This window comes from Panthera onca, chromosome A3 (genome assembly GCF_046562875.1).
Source record: "Panthera onca isolate mPanOnc1 chromosome A3, mPanOnc1 haplotype 2, whole genome shotgun sequence".
NCBI lineage: Eukaryota > Metazoa > Chordata > Mammalia > Carnivora > Felidae > Panthera > Panthera onca.
The window spans coordinates 81380913-81401224 of NC_138341.1; the positions used below are offsets into that span (position 1 = coordinate 81380913).

The 20312-nt window shown below is 42.9% G+C and overlaps 1 protein-coding gene across 9 annotated transcripts in view; it reads right to left on the bottom strand.

Annotated features, from left to right (window-relative positions):
- Positions 1 to 20312, bottom strand: part of TBC1D8 (TBC1 domain family member 8) — a 112037-nt gene that overhangs the window by 53173 nt on the left and 38552 nt on the right. For 5 of the 9 annotated variants that reach the window (XM_060608752.3, XM_060608760.3, XM_078444371.2 and 2 more), the window contains exon 2: positions 17723 to 17878. The exons of 1 other annotated variant lie outside the window; for it this stretch is intronic. In XM_060608752.3, coding sequence (XP_060464735.1) covers positions 17723 to 17878 — 156 coding nt within the window. The remainder of the gene's footprint in view (positions 1 to 17722; positions 17879 to 20312) is intronic. 3 more of the 9 variants (XM_060608778.3, XM_060608769.3, XM_078444373.2) reach the window with 1 other exon arrangement.

Here is a 20312-nt window from a genome sequence, read left to right on the forward strand (position 1 = left end):
ACACAGCACGTGCTCCAAAAAGTCCCCTGACTTGAAGCAAGCATGGTCCTGGACAAGAAAAGGCACATGTGCATCAGGTGTGTGTAGAACGGAAACAGATACAACGCCCAGCTAAGAGGATCAGATTTCCCAAATGGGAAGCAGGAGATACTCTAACTTCAAAGGTTAAGGGCTACCAAACACCAGCGCAGAATAAGCTTGCCGATGTGTGAGGCACAGTGGTCAAAAGAGCCACATGCCACTTCACAAAAGCCAGATAGGCATTTTGTTGACACCAAACTTTGTGAATGCTGTTTGCAGCCTTCCTCGCTGTAGAGTTATAGATGCACGTAGGGATCTTAGGAAAACCTCAGGCATAGAATGCCAGAGAACTCACTCCAGACTTGTGCACTTGGGGTCAGTGAGTATCAAGAACATCTGTGTTAGGATGTCTCCTTGGGAAGGAGTCATCAGAGCAATCAAAGAGAATTCTTCATAAGGAAAAGAGCGCTCTGGTCTCTCTTCCTCTTCCTATAAGGAATCCCATCATGGGGGCCCCACCCTGCGGACCTTCTCTAAACCTAATTAGCTCCTGAGGTCCAACCTCCAAATACTATCACATTGGCGGCTGAGGCTTCAATGTATGAACATGGGGGAGGGAGACATCATCCAGGGCACACCAACCAGTGATCTGCCCAGCCTTCCGTCAGCGCCCCACCCCCCCAGTCTTGCTCTTTAAGGTGGGGTTTAGGAGAGCCAGCTCTGGGCAGGCATGGTCAGGATCCTCTCACTCTCCATCCCCCTCCCATCCAGGGGGCCCTTGTGGCGGGAACCCCTGGCCCCTCAGGCTCTCCATTCCTCTTACAAGGGGGAAAGATCCTTTTAAAACAAAATCAAACCAAGCGGTTCCACGTTTCACAGCATAACTCTCGTGAAGCTTCTAAATGTTGTCTAGCTGAACTCCGGCCCCACACTGTCTGTGTGGTTCCTCACATTCAGTACTGAGGCGCTTCAGGCAGACGTCAGTTTTGCCCACCTTTGGCTTCAATATCTGTCATTTACCGTCCTCCAATAGCAACCGTGTAGGTGTTAGTCACAAAAAACATCTCCTAAATCTGTGGGTCAGCAATGGTGTCTTCCTAGCTGGCAGACAGTACATCACACCATTGAGAGAGAGTCCTTCGGTCTTCACTGAAGCCAATAAACTTGCACAGGTGCCTTGGGGATGCCTGGGCCTCTGCCCTTCTCTTTAAGGTTTACTCTTTCTAGGTCTTTGTCCTTTATTATCTATTATAATAAAACCAACTGGTCAGAATATTTTTTCTTTAAAGCTCATTTATTTTTGAGAGAGAGAGAGAGAGAGAGCAGGGGAGGGACAGAGAGAAAGAGAGTCAGAGAGAATCCCAAGCAGGCTCTGCACTGTCAGCACAGAGCCTGATGTGGGGCTCGAACTCATGACCTTAGCTGAAATCAAGAGTTGGATGCTTGACTGACTGAGCCACCCAGGCGCGCTGGTCAGGGTATTTTTAATAAAAGCAAAGAATAAATGGGAAAAATTATCTTTATTGGTCACCAATCTTTTGAGTATGAGAACTTCTTTCTTGGAAGGAAGGAAGGAAGGAAGGAAGGAAGGAAGGAAGGAAGACAGACCTTGGCGGAATGAGGAAGAACAAGAGAAAGGAGAAGACTCACCTTTGCGACCTTTCTGTTCCAGGGACTAGGTCACTGCTGTGTAATGAAGACTGAATGAGGAAATGGTGGCTCAAGCACCTCTCCGAGGTCAAATATACAGAATGAAAGGCAAGAGCAGGGTATGAAATCATTCTCTACAACCCTGAAGTACTCTGGGGCCCTCCCCTAACAAGCTACATTTCAATTTCTTTTTTTTTAAATTTTTTTAATGTTTATTTATTTTTGAGAGAGAGAGCGAGAGAGACAAAGTGTGAGTGGGGAGGGGCAGAGAGAGAGGGAGACACAGAATCCAAAGCAGGCTCCAGGCTCTGAGCTGTCAGCACAGAGCCCGACACGGGGCTTGAACCCACAAACCACGAGATCATGACCTGAGCAGAAGTTGGATGCTTAACTGACTGAGCCACCCAAGCAACCCATCAATTTCAAAGTAACATTTACATAATCTTTAGGTCCATTACTTCATCTGGCCTGACACTTAAAAAAAAAAACAAAAACAAAAAAACCATTTTGTGTTTGTACTTAAGAGTCTTTCCAATTTCCTGAATGCATCTTCCTTCCTGGATGACATGAAACAGGTTTTCATTTATCCCATTAAGCTCACAGGTCCAGCACAGTTAATTGTTAACAGCTAAACAAGGAGGTTGTCCTCAACTGATAACCGCAGACACCATGAATAAAACTATAATCAAGCCCCAACAGTGTAGCACATGGAATTAAGAATTGAGACAAAGTCATCAAAAATGTACGCCTCTATTCTTTAAAAGAGTCTTCTACCTACGGGGAGAAGCTTATGACAGGGAAAGATAATTCTAAAATAAAACCAAGCCTACACCTTGAGAGAGAAAATAGGCACATAAAAATACAAAAATCTGTCACTGAGCCACAGTTAGATTTCATTACAATCTGCCCTGTTGTTGAATAGAAGACATAGCTGTATGTCTCTCCTGGCCAAGACAATCAATATGATGAAACTTTTCCACCCTACTGTCTTCCATTTCCTACAAAAGTTGCCAAATGGCAGGGAAATTTTCCAAACTATAATTTCCTCTGCAGGGAAGTCTTATGATAGGCTTCCAAAATACTACAAATCAGTGCAAACCAACTGCATGTCCTCGGCCCCAAAGGACTAAAAAGGAAAGTCACTAACAGAGCTCACACACCAAAGTTCTGAATCGATGCTGTAGCCAGTCTTCCCAAATTACACAAAGTAACCCAACAGAAAATAGCTTTTGAAAAAATGAAAAAGAGAATACGTGTTACTTTATAAGGGCAACCACTGATTGTAAAGTATTTGTTAGAGGTAAGTACACATACATAAATATTTTTCTGTCTGTGAGTCATGCTCAAAAAATGTTGGAGGGGCACCTAGGTGGCTCAGTCTAATAAGCATCCGACTTCGGCTCAGGTCACGATTTCACGGTTTGTGAGTTTGAGCCCGGCATCAGGCTCTCTCCTGTCAGTGCAGAGCCCGCTTCGGAACCTCTGTCCCCCTCTCTCTCTGCTCCTCTGCCCCCTCAAGGATAAGTAAACATTAAAAAAAAAAAAAAAAGTTGGAAAGCCACCACATCACAGACATACGAGTGGCAGGAAATGTAAAGAGAAAAATAAGAACATGAGAAAGTGTCACCACTGAAGAGGCAGAATGATAAAAAGTCTACAAATGAACAACATAGCAATATTCCCACTGCTTCTGCTACAGGTCTTCCAAAACCAAGACGGAGGAGAGTTGTTCTGGATTGAAGTGTATCCCTTGCCCCAGACAAATGCATATGCTGAAGCCCTAACCCCCTAAAATGACCATATTTGCAGACAGGGACTTGAAGGAGGTCATTAAGGTTAAATGAGGTCATAAGGGTGGCGCCTGGGTTGGAGAGAACTCAGTGCCCTTTTGAGAGGAGGAAGGGGGGCACCTGGGCGGCTCAGTTGGTTAAACGTCCAACTCTTGATTTCAGTTCAGGTCATGATCTCATGGTTTCGTGAGTTTGAGCCCAGCATTGTCAGCCCCGCTGTCAGCATGGAGCCTGCTTTGGGATTCCTTATCTCCGCCCTCTGCCCCTCCCCCTGCCAAGTAAATAAACAAACTTAAAAAAAAAAAAGTCCACTTTAAAAAAAAAAAGAAGAGAAAGAGACACCAGGAATGACCATGTGAGGATATAGGGAGAAGGCAGCCATCTGCAAGCCAAGGGGAAGGGCTTCAGGAACAACCAATCCCGCCAGCTCCTGGATCATGGACCTCCAGCCTCCAGCACTGAGAACCAATAAATATTGGTGTTTAAGCCACCCAGTTTGTGGCAGCCCTAGGAGGCCAATATAGCTGTTTAAAACCACACTTTATAGGAATACTGTGGATTTTAACAGAAGTCCAAATGGCAAAATTATACCTGTTTTATTAAGACAAAATAAGACTTCTATTTCCCAAGAAAATTAAAGTTCAGAGGATCGTAAACATTACCCACACAAGAACTCAAATAAGATTTATAAATGCCGATGCAAAACTAAAATCCAGGATTAGAAGCCCCAATTAGGCACAGATCAAACAACCATGATGATTTATAAATTACCAACTCTAAGGCAGAACAGCCGTAGGTGGTAGACACAGGACATTTTCTGAATTCTTAGCATGTTCCCAGGCATTTTGTAGATATGTCATACACTTGACATTGTTTATCTTAATAAAAATAGCACAAGGTAGGTGGTATTATTTTCTGGGTAAGAAAACTCAGGGCAGAGAAGAGCCAAGCTCAAGGCCACGTCTCCGGGCTCCTAAGGCCTCACTCTATCGTAACACACAGTGGAGATGGGAGCCTGGGGAGCTGGGTGGGCAGTTCCCAAGAGCTGAGTCACTTTCAAACTCACACACAGTATTTATTCGCCTAGGTTTCCTCCAGGGAGGTTTTCAGGAAATAAAACAAGCATCTCATTGTCTATACCTACAGCTTCTGCACGAACACAGCCATAAATAACATGACCCAAGCTTCAGTTTTAAAAAGCAACTGTTTCTCTCTGCTTAATAACTACCCAAATGAATTAAGGGTCTTTCGTGGCCATCGAAATCCTAATTTACAATGAATGGGCATTCCATGTGCATAGCTCAGATCTGTTCCTTTGAAATAGTACATTTCTCTATTGTCCAAACACTAAATGTCTACCATCAAATGCCTGGACTAAAAGCCATATGGACCATAAAGGGGCTAATTAAAAGCAACACTACCATTTCTCAATTTCATGTAACACATCGTATACAGAGTAACTCAAAAACAGCATTTGAGTAAAAATCACAAATGAGCAGGGGAGAGGGTTGAACCAAAGCCTTTAATTTTCAGAAACCTCACATTCTTCAAGTGGATATTCTAACATCTAATCCATGCCTGAAGCAGCATCTTTACAGAAACCTGTGAAAGCCCAATATCAACATCACGTCATCATGACTGACAGTATTTTCATACATACACATCTATGTTGCTTAAGAAAATAAGTTTTAAATACTTTTACGTAATTTCCTTGACCTTTTCTGCCTTCATATTAAGTCCCTAAAAGTATTTGCAATAAGTGAAAAGACCAACCTCCCTGACACTGAAAGTAAAATATTTTAAATTTGCAACTGAAACCGTCATTAAAATGTCCTTGTATTAGTGCCATTAGAAACACTTCTCAGAATTAGAAGCAAAGGAGTAAGAAAATTTGATCATTAACCAAAGGAAAAAAAAAATCAATAGAAATGGAACCAGAAAGGACATAGATAAAATAATCTGTAGACAAGGACAGAAACAGCCATTATAAATATACTCCAAATATTCAAAAAGCAGAGGAAAGCATGAGGATGGTGAGAGACCACATGAAAGATATAGAGAAAGAACCAAATCAAACTTTTAGGGATGGAAAAACAGTGTCTAAAATCAGAAATACACGAATGGGATTAAAAGTAAACTACACATTACAGGGAAAAAAAAAAAAAAGAGTAGGGAACTAGGACATAGTGATTAAAAACTAAAATGAAAAGCAGAAGGAAAGGGATTAACAAGAGAAATAACAGAGCATCAGTGAGCTGTGGAACAGCAGCAAGCAGTCTACTAATTGGAGTCCCAGGGGAAAGAGTTGGGGGGGGGGGGGGGGGAACAGAGGCCAGAGAACAGAAAAATATGTATATATTGGAAAAAACAGCTAAAATTCTTTTCCAATTTGATGAACACTATAAACACACAGATCCAAGTATCTCAACAAACCTGAAGCAGAAAAAGCATCCAGAAAATCACATAAAAATGCATATCTATTGCAACTGCTGAAAGCCAGTGATAAAGAAGAAAAAAAGACAATAATTATAGAGCAACAAAGAATGACAATAGATTTGTCAGAAACAATGCAAGCCAGAAGACATAGAAGAACAGCTTTAAAAGTATTAATTTAAAAAAAAAGTTAATTTACAAGTACTTGAAAAAAATTAGTGAATTCATGTATAACTTGGGAATAATAAAACCTTCCTAACCATGCCTCAAAATCATAAAGTATAAAAGAAAGGCATTCTAAATCCCACTACATTAAAAAAACCTCTAGGAGGTAAAACACATCAAATGCAAAGCCACTAAAGGATGTGACAAACTGGAAAAAGATTTTTGTAATTTCATTTCCCAGATAAAGGACTAATATTCCTAATACAGAGACAATGCCTAAAAATTAAGGGGAAGAAAAGAACCACCTAATAGAAAAAAGCAGAGGATAAGAACAAGGAGTTTCTGAAAACAGCCCTAAACGTGAAAAACACTCAACGTCCTCATAATAAAAGGACAGCAAATGAGAAATATGCAGAAACACCTATGAGGCTGACAGAAAGCCAGAGGTTTGACAAGAGATCCAATGACGAAATCTGGGAAAGCAGGTACTTTCATCCATTGCTGATGGTAATGTTTTCCAATGCACAAATCTAAGGGAGGGAGGGGAATTTAGTAATATCTAAACAAAGCTTCATATTCATTTACTAGAGATGGGATTGCGAGATTGAAAGTGTGATCTAGCCCAATGATTCAGCGGTAAAGGTACAAAACTATTTGCCAGGTTACTCACTGAGACGTTGCCATGGCCAGGGATGAAAACACCACAAATGGCCTTCATTAGGGAACAGGCTGAATAAACTATGGTACTCCTACAAAATGAAAGACAAAACAAAGGAGAAAATAATCTCTGCTCTCTGATATAGAATGATTTCCAGGATATGTCCCTAAGTGAACAAGGGCAAGGGACAGAACATAGTATGTGTGACCTTTGTAAAAACAGGGTGGGAGAATGTATCCTATATTTGTAAAACAAAACAGTAGAAACCTAAGTCAGAAAAAGACAGGTTTCCTAATAGCAGAGGGAAGGAGGCAGGGAGGGGACAGCAGTGAAAGCCTGGCTCCTTTACATATATCTTGTTTACAGATTTTATAGGTTTGATTAAGGAATCATAAAAGAGTTTTCCTTTTTTTTTTTTAAGGTTAAACCAATAAAGGAAAAAAGTAATCCCTAATTTAAGTAAATGGATACTTATCAGGTTATTGAAATGATTACACAGAGAAAATAGGTATTTTAAACAATGTTGACTATACATCCATAATTAAATATATTCTAAGGCCAAACAGAGCTGCAAAACCTTAAATTTCATTCGGCACTCTTATCGTTAATATTAGTATTATTTAGAAATAATATGTATGTGGATGTAGATGTGAGATAGTCAGAAAATTATGTATTGTTAGAAATCAAGATTTTCAATGTATAAGAGAAAAATATAAAATCAAAGCTAAGTTATAACTATGCAGTTTTACAGTTGAATTAGAAAATTAATATGGACTCATAATTGGGGTGCCTGAGTGGATCAGCTGGTTAAGCATCCAACTCTTGATTTTGGCTCAGGTCATGATCTCACAAGTTTGTAGGTTCGAACCCCACATCAGGGTCTGCAATGACAGTGTAGAGCCTGTTTGGGATTCTCCCTCTCCCCCTTTCTCCCTCAGCCCCTTCCCTGCTCACACTCTTTCTCTCTTATAAAATAAACCTAAAATTTTTTTTTTAAATATGAACTCACGATTTATGTTGCTTTTTCATAACACACACTTCTTAGCTCATGCTTATTTGAAAAGCCTTAGAAGCAGTGGCAACCCAGTAACAATGAAGGACCCTACACCAGACTGTGGCCCCTATATACCGCTCTCCACTAAAAGGAACCAAGGGCTACTGGAAAAATGGTGGATCCACACAAGAGGCAGAAAAATGCACAAGATGAACCTTTAACATCTCACTGGTCAGAAAACAAAGAAGCACTCAAAGGTGACTGGGAGCAGGACCACGTGCCGGAAGCCACAGGAAAGGCTGCCCTCCAAGGGGCAGATGAGCCTGACAAGCACAATCTGAGCATGACAAAGGACTACAATTAACAGATGCATACTGGATGTATAAAAACTCCTGGCGTCTACTGTGCACTGTACAATCCTCCCAACTTCCTGTACTTTGAAAATTTTCATGATAAAATATTGGGAGTGAGGAGCACTTTAAACTTTAAAACGATACTAAAAAGGGAGAGGGTGGGAAGAAGGAAAAATCTGAAACAATTCACTGTCACCACTGCAGATCACCAGGGCACCCACTCCTCACGCTAATAGGCAAGTAAAGCACCAACATCAGCATTCTCCTCCCCTCTTTTCTGAATGTACCACATCTCAGGGTGACCAAGTAACCCCAGTTAAGGAATTAAAGCTCTTCTACACAGTCAAGCTGAAGCTCAGGGCTGTGAAAGCACAAATTGAGTTGGGGGGGTAGGAATCACCACTTTATGACATGTAGAGAAAAAGTTAATTGGGCAGGTGTTTACAACAGGTGAAACCACTAGATGAAAGGTTGAAGGGGAAGAAGGCAATGAAAAGGGGCACCTGAACTCATTAGCTGGTCTAAGCATCACTAAGAGTAGGACATGCAGGGGATACATGCCTGCTGAGAGGACATGGTATAAAAGATGTGGAGCCACCTATCAGGTATCTTTTTCTTTAAAACTGTTGGGGGCATCTGGATGGCCCAGTTGGTTAATCAGTCCAACTCTATTTCAGTTCAGGTCGTGATCTCATGGTTGTGACATGGAGACCCTCATTGGCTCTGAACTGGGTGTGGAGCCTGCTTGAGATTCTCTCTCTCCCTCCCTCTGCCCCTCTCCCCCACTCGTACTTTCTCTCTAAAAAATAAAATAAAATAATAATAATAAATAAAATTTAAAGACACTAAACCTGAATTTAACTGAACGTTTCCAAGTACCCCCCAGTCTGGGGGACATACAAGGAGGTGAGCCCTATAAACAGAAGCGTAGCATACGCGACATTCTATGTAAAAACTGACCCAATTTCTTCACTAAGTCAATGACTTGGGGGGAAAAAAGCAGGGTGGGGGAGGGTTTCCCGACTAAAGGAGACAAGAGACACAACCACCCAATGAAGTGTGTGGTCCCTCTTGAATGTGGATTAGAACCATCCAGACCTATATGAAAGACTCTTTAAGCAGACATGCAGCCTTGGGATGGAGAGTACACATGACATCAGAGAGTCCCAGTTAACTCCACGAGTTTAACGATGCCACTGTAGGAGCAAAAAAATGGCCATAGATTCAAAGATCTCTACTAAAATATGTAGAGGTGAAATATCAATTTCTAGGATTTGCTTTAAAATACACATCAGAGGGGTGAGGAGAAGGCAGAGAATAAGAAATAAAGAAAAGTGGGGAAAACCATGACCCAAATGCACCTGTGTTCTGATCCCCACGCATGGGCCTGGAGGATCTAATTATAATGTCCTCACTCCTCTGGGGTATGTTTGAAAATCCTCACAATGAGAAACACTTTAAAATCTCTTTTTAACAAAAACAAGTCATCAACTTGGATAAACTGACCTCCACACCTGAGGAAGAGTATTTTGTAAAATCAGAAGTGAAAACAGAGCAAGAAAACAGGGTAGAGGACTTCACACTCCCTGAATTTCCTTATTTTTTCAATCAGGATCATTCCCACGCCCAGGCCACTCAGATACATCAGGTTCACAGCGTAAGTCCGAGAAGCCAGGGCAACAGCAAGCCCTCAAGTGAGCCCTCGGGTTGCAGACAGCTTCGATGGCATGGAGACCAGGGTGACCCCAATCAGACAACACACCCAGGCCAGCAAGACCTGAGGGAGAGGCAGAGCTCTGGGCACCCCAGGGAGTCTGGAGGCTTCTGCTCCCAAGCTCTGCCTTTGTTTTTGATCATTAAGGAATCATTTAATAAAAAGCCATTCACCAAAGTCATCTTATTTTGAAACCCATCGGCCTCGGTCAGTCTCCTCACATCTACTAAAATGGAAGAGATGAAACCAGATGTCTGCGAAGATCCCCTCCAGGTGGTTTCTTTTGTCCAACAGGTCGTGCTCTGTGCCGATGTCAGACAATCTGTGAGATGCCAGAGAGAAGTCTGATTCCCAGCTTCACAACTCTAAGATTCAATGCAGGTCATATCTATTCTGAACTATGTCCAGCAACAAATCAGGACTTAGGTAAGGAGAGACTTCATGGGGAAGAATTATTTCAAGTGGGAGAAACAGGGCCTGTTGCAAGAGAGGCAGGGGGCCATGGCTACCTGGAGAACGCAAGACAGTGTGGTCTGCAAGTGTCTACCCAGGTTAAAAGCATGGGTTTTTTAAATAGGACTTTTGACCTTCAATTTACTAAGTCTAAAAGTTACACTCAGGATTTTCTTGCTTTTAAAAATAATTATAAGCAACATCCCTCATGGACAAACATCTTTAGTGAGTTTAATTATTTGAGCATAAGCAAAATTATTTAAACCAGTAGGACCCTGGTGACAGAAACTCCCCAAATGAAAAGAAGCATTAGCCATGGCATGTCTCAGCCATTTCCGAGTGTAAATCCTACACGGAAAACGCCAGTTAGTATTATTGAAGGAAATCCCAAGCAACTAAAAACAAATGTGACAACTCACATTGAGTGACCTCAGAGTGCGCACCCAAAAAAAAGTTCTTACTTTCCTCCTGCAGGGCTGCCTCCCAGTTTTTCCTTGAAGTGCACAGTGAGTTCTGTTCTTGAAAAAAGATCTGGCTGGCACTTCCTTTGCTGCCCTGGCACCAAGTTAACCAAGACACTAATCTGATCCACCCTGGAACATTTCCTCCTGTAATAAAATTCTCTCTCCAAAGACAAAGCAAACAGTGATGCAGAATACAAGAAACTAAAACGCCAGCCACGGTCAAGGGCAGAGATAAGAAACATCAGAATGAACACTTGAAGAGAACGTTCTAGAAGGACCTGTGCCTGAGCTACCCAGTGAGGCACTCGATGCAAGATGTGGCCCTGGCAACTTACTAAGCAACTTAGGCCTTGCTTCCTCCCTCTCCAAAGTCAGCAATTATACATACCTATACGTTGTTAAAAGGAACAAATAAGGAAAGTGTGTGAAAGGAAAGTATTTTTTAAGCTGGAAAGCCTAACTGCTGTGATTCTCAATTTTTAAAAACCTATGCCACATATTTTGTTAGCAACACTACCACAGCTTCCTTTAATGGAACTTGGAAATTTCAAAGTCTTGTATTTTTTTTTTCATTTTCCAAATTGAAAATATTAACTAAGTTTTTTCAAACTACCCACTTACTCCCTCTCAAGATGCAGGTATGCCTCTGCCCACCCAGGTGGGCACCTCGCCCTGGTCTGCTTGAAAATCTCTGTACTCTACTGGTGTAAGATGTGTCATGGCATCGTCATGCCCACCTACTTACCTTTCCCCCATTTTCCTGCTCTCCCTTTCCCTCAAAACCATGGGCCTAGACCTTACTAGAAAGGTGAAAACTTGGCACAGCAATAGCACAGAGAGTCACCTACTAACAGGAACACGAAATGATAAATCGCTAACTCACAGCCAGGCATGGCCTGGACTTTTCAACTGCAGGATAAAGCACAGGCTGAGACATCAGATGAGAAACCCCAACAAAGTCTCCTTGCTCTTCCAGGGTCCCCATGAGCTCTTCATGCTTAGGTGTCAATTCAGTCAGGGCTGGAGCCCTAGACCTCTCATCTCCTCCCCCTACTCTTCCCTCCTTCCCCAACCCGGTCCGGGAATTGGCTCCAGGAATTGACTCTCCTGGTTCCCCACACCACGTCCTTGCTTTCTACTCATGCACCAATCATTATATCCAATATCAAAGGGAAAGTAGACATGCAATAGAAGGTTACTCGGTCATAAAAAAAAAAAAAAAAAAAAAAAAAAGGAAATTCTGACACCTGCTGCAACATGGATGAACCCTGAGGACACTATGCTAAGTGAAATAAACCAGTTACAAAAACACAAATACTGTATGATTCCACTTATATGAGGAACCTAGAGTAGTCAAACTCACAGAGACAGAAAGTATAGTGTATTGGGGAGGGGGCTGGCAGGGAGAGAGGAATGGGGAGGTCATGCTTAATGGACAGAGTTTCAGCTTGGGAAGATGAAGAATTTCTGGAAATGGACAGTGGAGATGGTTGCACAACAATGTGAACGTACTTAATGCCACTGAACTGTGCACTTAAAAATGGTGAAGATGGCAAATTTTAGGTTATATATGTTTTACCACAGTAAAAAAAAAAATGCCTTCTTTCTTCTCTTCTTTCTTTCCTTCTCTTTCTTTCTTTCTGTTTTTTTTTAAATTTTTTTTTTTTTTCAACGTTTTTTATTTATTTTTGGGACAGAGAGAGACAGAGCATGAACGGGGGAGGGGCAGAGAGAGAGGGAGACACAGAATCGGAAACAGGCTCCAGGCTCCGAGCCATCAGCCCAGAGCCTGACGCGGGGCTCGAACTCACGGACCGCGAGATCGTGACCTGGCTGAAGTCGGACGCTCAACCGACTGCGCCACCCAGGCGCCCCTCTGTTTTTAAAGAAAGCAAGATCCCTCTTTCGCAAGTTTTTCTACTGTCAATGGTGCTGGTGGCTCATTACAGAGCTCCTGACCCAGGCCCTCACCCAGCCATAGAATTTCCCTGCTGTGGTTTCTCAGAAAGGGCCGAGAAGTCTTGTTTGTGACCTCATGCCCCCTCTCTCACTCCTCACATACAGGACACTGACGTGCTGAACCCATCACCTTTTCTGAGTAACCGACTACTTACTCATCCCTAAAGATGGAGTCCCTACTTGACTGCTTTGGCTTATTTGCACACCTACTATTTGCTTAATACCAGGCTCTATCTACCCTGGACACTGGAGGGTTAGTGGTGAGCAGGACTCTGAGAAAACTTTTATTTTCATTAGAGAGGTAGACAACAAAGAAAGTTGAGTGACAGCACAGGTAAGTGCTGGAGGGGTTCCACCGGCAGAGTGGGGGGAGCGGTTGGCAGGGGGTGTGTGTGGGGTCTCTCGGAGGGGGCATCTGAGCTCCAACCTGAAAGACAGGGCATAGTCCTCCTCACCCTCTTCTAAACAAGTGCTCACTCTCATCATGTGTCTTTTATCCAGCGAGGCCAGTAAAGTCCATAAAGCCTTGAAATTCATGGCATGTCAGTTAAAAAATAGTAACAACTTATTGCTTATCTCTTTTAACCACAATCATCCACAGATCTGCTGCCAAATAATATTGCTCACCCATGGCATTCTCTACCTAGCTCTTCTACCTCTGCTTAAAAGCAAATAGAAGAAAAAAATTATTCTCAAAAGCTCTCCTATGTCTCCCCATCCTGCCGTGCAAACAGCCGAAATCAAATGAAGATATAAATCGTTCTTGCAGGCCACTCTTCCTGTCCCTGCCCACGTCCTGGTGCCGCCCAGGCCCTTCCTACAGTTCTTGTTTGTGCTTTATCTGAGACTTAAAACCCTGGGCAGGGATCCTTTCTCAATGCTCAAGACACAATAAAATATTAAATATGGTTGAGTCAATATCACAGTGCAGGATGCCCACATAACTCCCAGAAGAGGCCTAAGTATCTAAATCAATACCACAAGCCCAAGCCCCTCCCCGTTCTCTCTTCCCTAACCCAAGAAAAGCAGCACTGGAAAGAACCGCTGCTTACACAGGGGACCTTCTGTGGGCAATACAGCACAAGAACATGAAGCATCTGTAGACCTGCCATGGGTCAGGTCCAAGGCAAATACTCAGCCAAGTGGAGACTAAAACAAGCAGATCCTTGAGATCCTGGCTCAAGAGAAAGAATGTTCTAGGAATTCAACCTGCTCGGAACTACACTGCCAGTGGTAGACGGGGTGTAGGGGAAGCAAGCGTAAGCTGCTACAACCTTTACAGCATGCAGCTTGGCAAATATATGTACAGATGGCCTTAGAAAGTACACGCCCCTGACACAGAACTTCCTTACTATGTGCTCGTCAAGGGCCTTGCCACCTCTCACCTTCCTAATCCTCGGGCCCGCTGGACCTGCCACTTCCAGGTTGCTCTTTGTATCCCCCAGGGCCCTGTAACTCCAGGTGGAGGAAAACTCCCCTCACACACTCACCAAGGAACCCTGACACCAAGCACATGTCTGGTACGTGACAGTCACCCAACATTTCACGTGAATGGACTTTGAGGATGAAGAAGCATCCTGAAATATTTAAGTGTATGGATGTTCATTTAAGTTTTGAAAATGCTGAAACATCAGAATCAATTAAGTATCTAATAAAGGACTGGATGAGTAAATTAGGCCACAGCCATAAGGCTGAGTGCTGTGCCACCATCTACTCACTGTGGTCTGAAAGTGCTTCGGGAGCCCCAGATGGCTACTGTAGACCTCCCAGGCTACAGAGATGCAGGATCTAAGCAGGGTCCCTGCTCCACAGACTCCCCAGAAGCCAGCCTAGTGAGGAGACAAACTCCAGAGGTTCCCATAAACAGCTCTAAATCCAGAGCAAGACCAACTCTTTGGCTTGGGGCAGAGTGAGAGGAGAGATACCAAAAAGAAACTGGAGAAAGTCAGAGGATCCTGCGGCCTCACATCCCACATCCTGCCCAGCAGCACACCTGTCCTCTCTGCTCTGTCCCCTAAATACCAGTCAGAAAGTCATACAACATTGGTACAAATAACAGTGTCAATCTTAGCTAACCATGTCCAAGCATGAGCATGTCCAGGGATGCAGAGGAACAGCACAGCAACCAAGCCAACATCTGACAGCAAAAGAGCATCAACAGATGAACAGAAAGTGTTCAAAAGACAGAGACTGTGCCCTAGGGAAAAAAAAAAAACACGGAACCCTCAAAGAAGAAAGGGAAATTCTCACAAATGCTTCATAGTCCAAGACAGTTAAGAACATGACTTCAATAAAACAAGAGCATGAAGATGAGATGATGAAATTACACATGAAAGGGCGAGCAGACACCTAAGAAAATCATGATCAAAACAACATAGCAAGGGGCGCCTGGGTGGCTTAGTCAGCTAAGCGTCCGACTTCGGCTCAGGTCATGATCTCACAGTTTGTGGGTTAGAGCCCTGTGTCGGGCTGTATGTGGACAGCTCAGAGCCTGGAGCCTGCTTTGGATTCTATGTCTTCCTCTCTCTCTGCTCCTCCCCCATTCATGCTCCCTCGCTCTCTCTCTCTCTCTCTCTCTCTCTCAAAAATAAACACTAAAAAAATAAAAAATAAATAAAAACACAGCAAGAGGAGGAGGAAGTTAAGCAAAGTGTGGGATCCAGGGCTGAAAACAGAATTATGAACTTGTTGGAAAGGATTATGAACAGCACAGAGGATACAAGTTGAAAAGACAAATCAAGAAAAACAGGAATGAAAAGTAGACAATAGCTTTCCAACATAAAGGATCTTTGAGGCAGGGATTCCAATAAATGGAACATAAAATACATTTTTAAAAATACATATAAAGAAGAAAATTTCCTGAAGTGATTAAAGAAATCAATCTACATATTTTTTAAATTTTTTTTCAAATTTTTAATTTAGTTTTGAGAGAGAGCATGAGTTGGGGAGAGGCAAAGAGAGGGAGACACAGAATCTGAAGCAAGCTGCAGACTCTGAGCTGTCAGCACAGAGCGGGGTTCGAACTCACAGACCGTGATATCATGACCTGAGCTGAAGTCAGATGCTTAACCGACTGAGCCACCCAGGCGCCCCTCAATCTACATATTTTTTTAATGTTTTTATTTTTATTTTTGAGAGAAAGAGCTTGAGCAGGGTAGGGGAAAAGAGAGACAGAGACACAGAATCTGAAGCAGGCTCTAGGCTCTGAGCTGTCAGCACAGAGCCCAACACAGGGCTCAAACTCACGAACTGAGCCAAGTTGAACACTTAACCACCTGAGCCAGGTGCCCCTCAATCTACATACTAAAAGAGCACATCAAGTTCCTGACAATGTGCTCAAAGCAGTAACCAAGGAAGTTACTAAACTACTTAACTTCAAGGGTTAGACAGTTACAGGTGCAAAAAAGCACATCGCCCACAAGGGGACAAAAAGGAGAGGGGAAAAAAAGGCCACCCTAAGATTTCTCCCATTGCCTCTTTAAATATAGGAAGACTCTGGAGCAATGGCCACTATACTCTAGATGGCTGGAGACTATCATACCCAGCCGAATTATCATTCAAGTCCAAAGCCAAGGGACAAATACTTACAAATGTGAGACATAACTGAGGTAAGAAAACTGTAATCTAGTCAATCAAGAGATGAGCCAAAATTAAAGATTCGATATTAGGAAAGCCCTACCTGAGTAAAAGCATTAGATCAATTTAAATACAGGACAAAGCCAAAGAACGGAGGACAGCATGGTGGCAGACAGAATGAAAATTACAACGTCAAGTTAATAGTAACACGTTTTTAAATGAAAGGCTGGAGAGAAAGGGGGGAGCATATGAAGGCTGGAGCATATGAAGGCTGGCATCCTTGTCTTCCAGGCTGGGGAGTCAACACACATGGTCAGAGTTGCAACACTGCTTTAAAAAGCCACAATCCTAACCCTGTGATACTTTCACAAATCTCCTCCCTTAGTCTTAGATGAACCTTTTAGAAAATAAGCTCTCACGTTAAGGAAACATTTTTGAAGTTTCTCTGGTTTTACTTCAGCTTCTTGTTTATTGAAATCAAGTAAAAACATAACACTTTTATTATAAAACAGCATTGTCAGATAGATTGCATTTTTACAAAGGTACTTCTGACCATCTTCAAAACTATTGTTGTACCTGTCCTAAATACAGTATAAAGTGGTCTCAATGAGGTGAACCCAGTGTGGCCAGAGGTTGCTTTGGGTGGCTAGGATGTGAGGCGAGAGACATTTTCTTCTTTGAACTTGTCAAAGGTTAATGGATTATACTGAACATGCATCGTGTTTACCATTCGAAACCCAAACTAGAAGCTTCTGTGTGTATTAGCACATGTACTCAGAAGAGAGACCAGCACTTTGATAAAGGGGTACAGAAGATTTCCTTTTCTTTCTCTCTTACCAATTTAATTTCTAGAAGGTGAACATTTATGACTCATGTGGTTAAAAAGACACATCTTGCTTTAGTTTTTTAATAGAAGGGGCTTCTCAGATGTAATGATTGATTCCCAGCCCCAGAGGTGCTGGAGAGGCAAGTAGAGCATTAGACGGTGCAGGAGGACTGAAATCCTAGAAGAAGAGGACGGGGGGAGGGGGGGGATTGCAAAATTCCCGTGGGGTGCAGCAGTCCAGTAATGCGGCACAAACATGGAACAAGGGGGTGAAGACTACCCTAAGTCAGACACAGCCCTCAGTCGCCCCCCCACCCCCATGCCTTGTACCATTACGATAGGTGCACTTGCCCAGGAAGGCATTCGTTATGTCAGAAACAAGATTCAGGAAAAAAGGGTTCCATTCATACTCAACAATATACAGCACCCTGGAACAGCACACCACGCAAAAGCCTGGCATGCCCAAGCTAAGGTGCCCAAGCTTGTAGCCTTTATGTGTTTTTGATGGGTGAAAAAAAAGAAAAGAAAAGAAAAAAAAAAAAAAAAAAGAACTCATAAAAGCAGATGAGTTTCTAAAAGGAGTTACCTTCAAGCTTCACCAACATGCAGATAGTCAGCATGCTTAGACCTTAAGGTTTGGAATGTTCCAACTGGAACAAAACTCACCAGTGGCTATGGCCCAGTAAACGTCTGATCCACTCAGTAACTCACCACATGCTATGGGAGAATAAACCTGGGACCCAGGCACTTGAAGCAGAATTCGAAATGGAGCGACCCGTGCATTGGAATCCAGCACTGCATCCAGAGCACCTACCAGGCGACCTTCAAAAGAAAAAAGAAAGTGCACCACTGAGCACAGAGACCGACCAGCTGCCCACTCCCTGCAAAACAAGGCAGTTCGCTTTGTGTCTAGACTTGACACCAGAAGGCAGCAGGCTCACGTCCAGTTCTTCAACTCACCTCACAAGAGCCTGAGCTCCAGGAGGCCCAGGGCTTTGGCTGCCTAGTACCACTCACCCAGCATCTGGAATAGGGCCTGACATTAACAGGCACTCAGTACAGATTTGCAGAATCCAACAACCACGGGAACAAGGGGCCCTGAACAAGTCACCTAACCTAGCTAAGTGTTTCCTTTCCTCAGCATCTCAATTACAGAGGCAACACAACTCTATAAATAAGAGCTGGAAATATGGAGTCAGAATGTCTGACTCAAGTCTCAGTTTCCCAACTTTTAAGCTGTGTGACACTGGGCAAGTTACTTAACCTCTCTGTGCCTTGGTCTCATTTGTAAAAGGGAATTATCACAGTATATCTACCTTATAGGGTAATTGTGAGAATTAATGTATGCAACATTCAAAGTTCTTAGACTATTGCCTGGCTGTAAAAACTACCGTTATTATATCATATCCTCAAAGGTAGAAAAATAATCCCTGCCCACTCCAGAAGGGGACCGTGAGAAGAAAATAAAATATTGAAGTCCTTCACAGACCATAAAGCACACAAAGTAAAGGTCTATCACTCTGCTGTAATGAATATCATCATGAATCAACAGCAAACACACACACACACCCACACACCAGGTGGCAGACGATTTCGTATTGTCCCATTACTCGTTTGCCAGGGTTCTGCACTGTAGAGTTACTCCTTTTTCCCTTTGTAATTAACAAGTATTCTGTGAAGTTCTTTGAAACTGCATTCCTCCTTAAATTTAACTTGTTTATTTCTAGCAGTATGGTTTCATGTTTCCCTACCTTATCCAATCTAGTATGACGATTATTTTGATGTTCACGTTGTCTCTGACTTGGCCAGTAGGTACCCCTTCAAGCTGGCTTCTGTGTCCTTTGGACGTGTCCCCATTATTCTACTTTCTGGCAAATAATCCAAGTTCACCCTTTATTCTTCCTGCTCTAGCCCTGGCATCAGCCATTTCTCCAAGAAGCCCTGGTTCCTTTAGTGAAGAATGGTATTTAAAAGCCAAGGTCTGGGAGCCAAGTACACTTACTGCTGTGGGGGTGCTTGCTCCCAGAACCTTTCAGTGGACAGAACCTGGACTGTACATATATGTACATATGTATGGGTACATGTTTATGTATGTATACACACATATACTCATTGACATTTTCATTTTTATACTGATTTTATACATAAAAACTTCCAATTATGATCCAATGCCAGCACTGCGATCAAATACCAGGGTCATTCCAGTTTCTTTCCATATTTGCAACTCTCTTCTCCAACATGAGGAACCTGGCTTCCATTATTCTTAATATATTTACTTATCTGATCAATTCTATCCCCTTTCTGACAGATGCCCTCTTTACCTTATCTAGGCTCCAACTGACCATCCACCCCACCCATACAATTACCTTGATCTGTCCCCATTAACAGCTTTAGGGAAAGAAGGAAGGGTGCCTGAGTTTTTATAGCAGTTATTCCTTAGGCTGCTCAGAATTTTTGTCTTACTGGTTTGTTTGCACAGAGAGAGAGCACACATGTGCGTGAGCCAGGGAGAGGGACGGAAGGAGAGAGAGAATCTTAAGCAGCCTCCACACTCAGTGCAGAGTGGGGCTTGATCCCGTGACCCTGGTATCATGACCTGAGCTGAAATTAAGAGTTGGATGCTCTAATGGACTGAGCCACCCAGGCGCCCCTCACTGGTTTGCTCTTGACTTACATGTAATTGAGAGGGCCTGAAAGCTGTCAGCTAAATAAAGGGGCTGCTACTTTAACACAGAACTTGCACAGCTGCTTAGGGGAACTCTGTGATCAAAAGCACAGGTGGGGGGCACCTGTGTGGCTCAGTCACTTAAGCAACTCTTGATCTCAGCTCAGGTCATGATCTCATGGCTTGTAAATTCGAGCCCCCCATTGGGCTCTGCACTGGGGGCATGAGTCTGCTTAGGATTCTGGATCTCCCTCTCTCTGCCCCTTCCCCACTTGTACTCTCTCTCACATGCAAATTAAAAAATGAAACTTAAAAAAAACCACGGGCAGGAAGGCAGGACAGGGTAAAGATTAAGCCGTATTTGTGTAAGATTGATAAAACATTTTTGCCTGTCAAAGCTTAGAGGGGGTTAGTGATAGGGAAGCAGATGGAAGGAAAGTAGAAAGGTGCTAAAAAAAAAAAAAAAAAACCCCACCCATCCCACATGCAGACCCAGTATTTCCCAATTTAAGAGATCTGTTGTAGAACCCCTATCTGGTTTGCTAATAAGTAAAACCTGAGCAACAAAAGGAGGAAGTGAGAAGGGTGGGC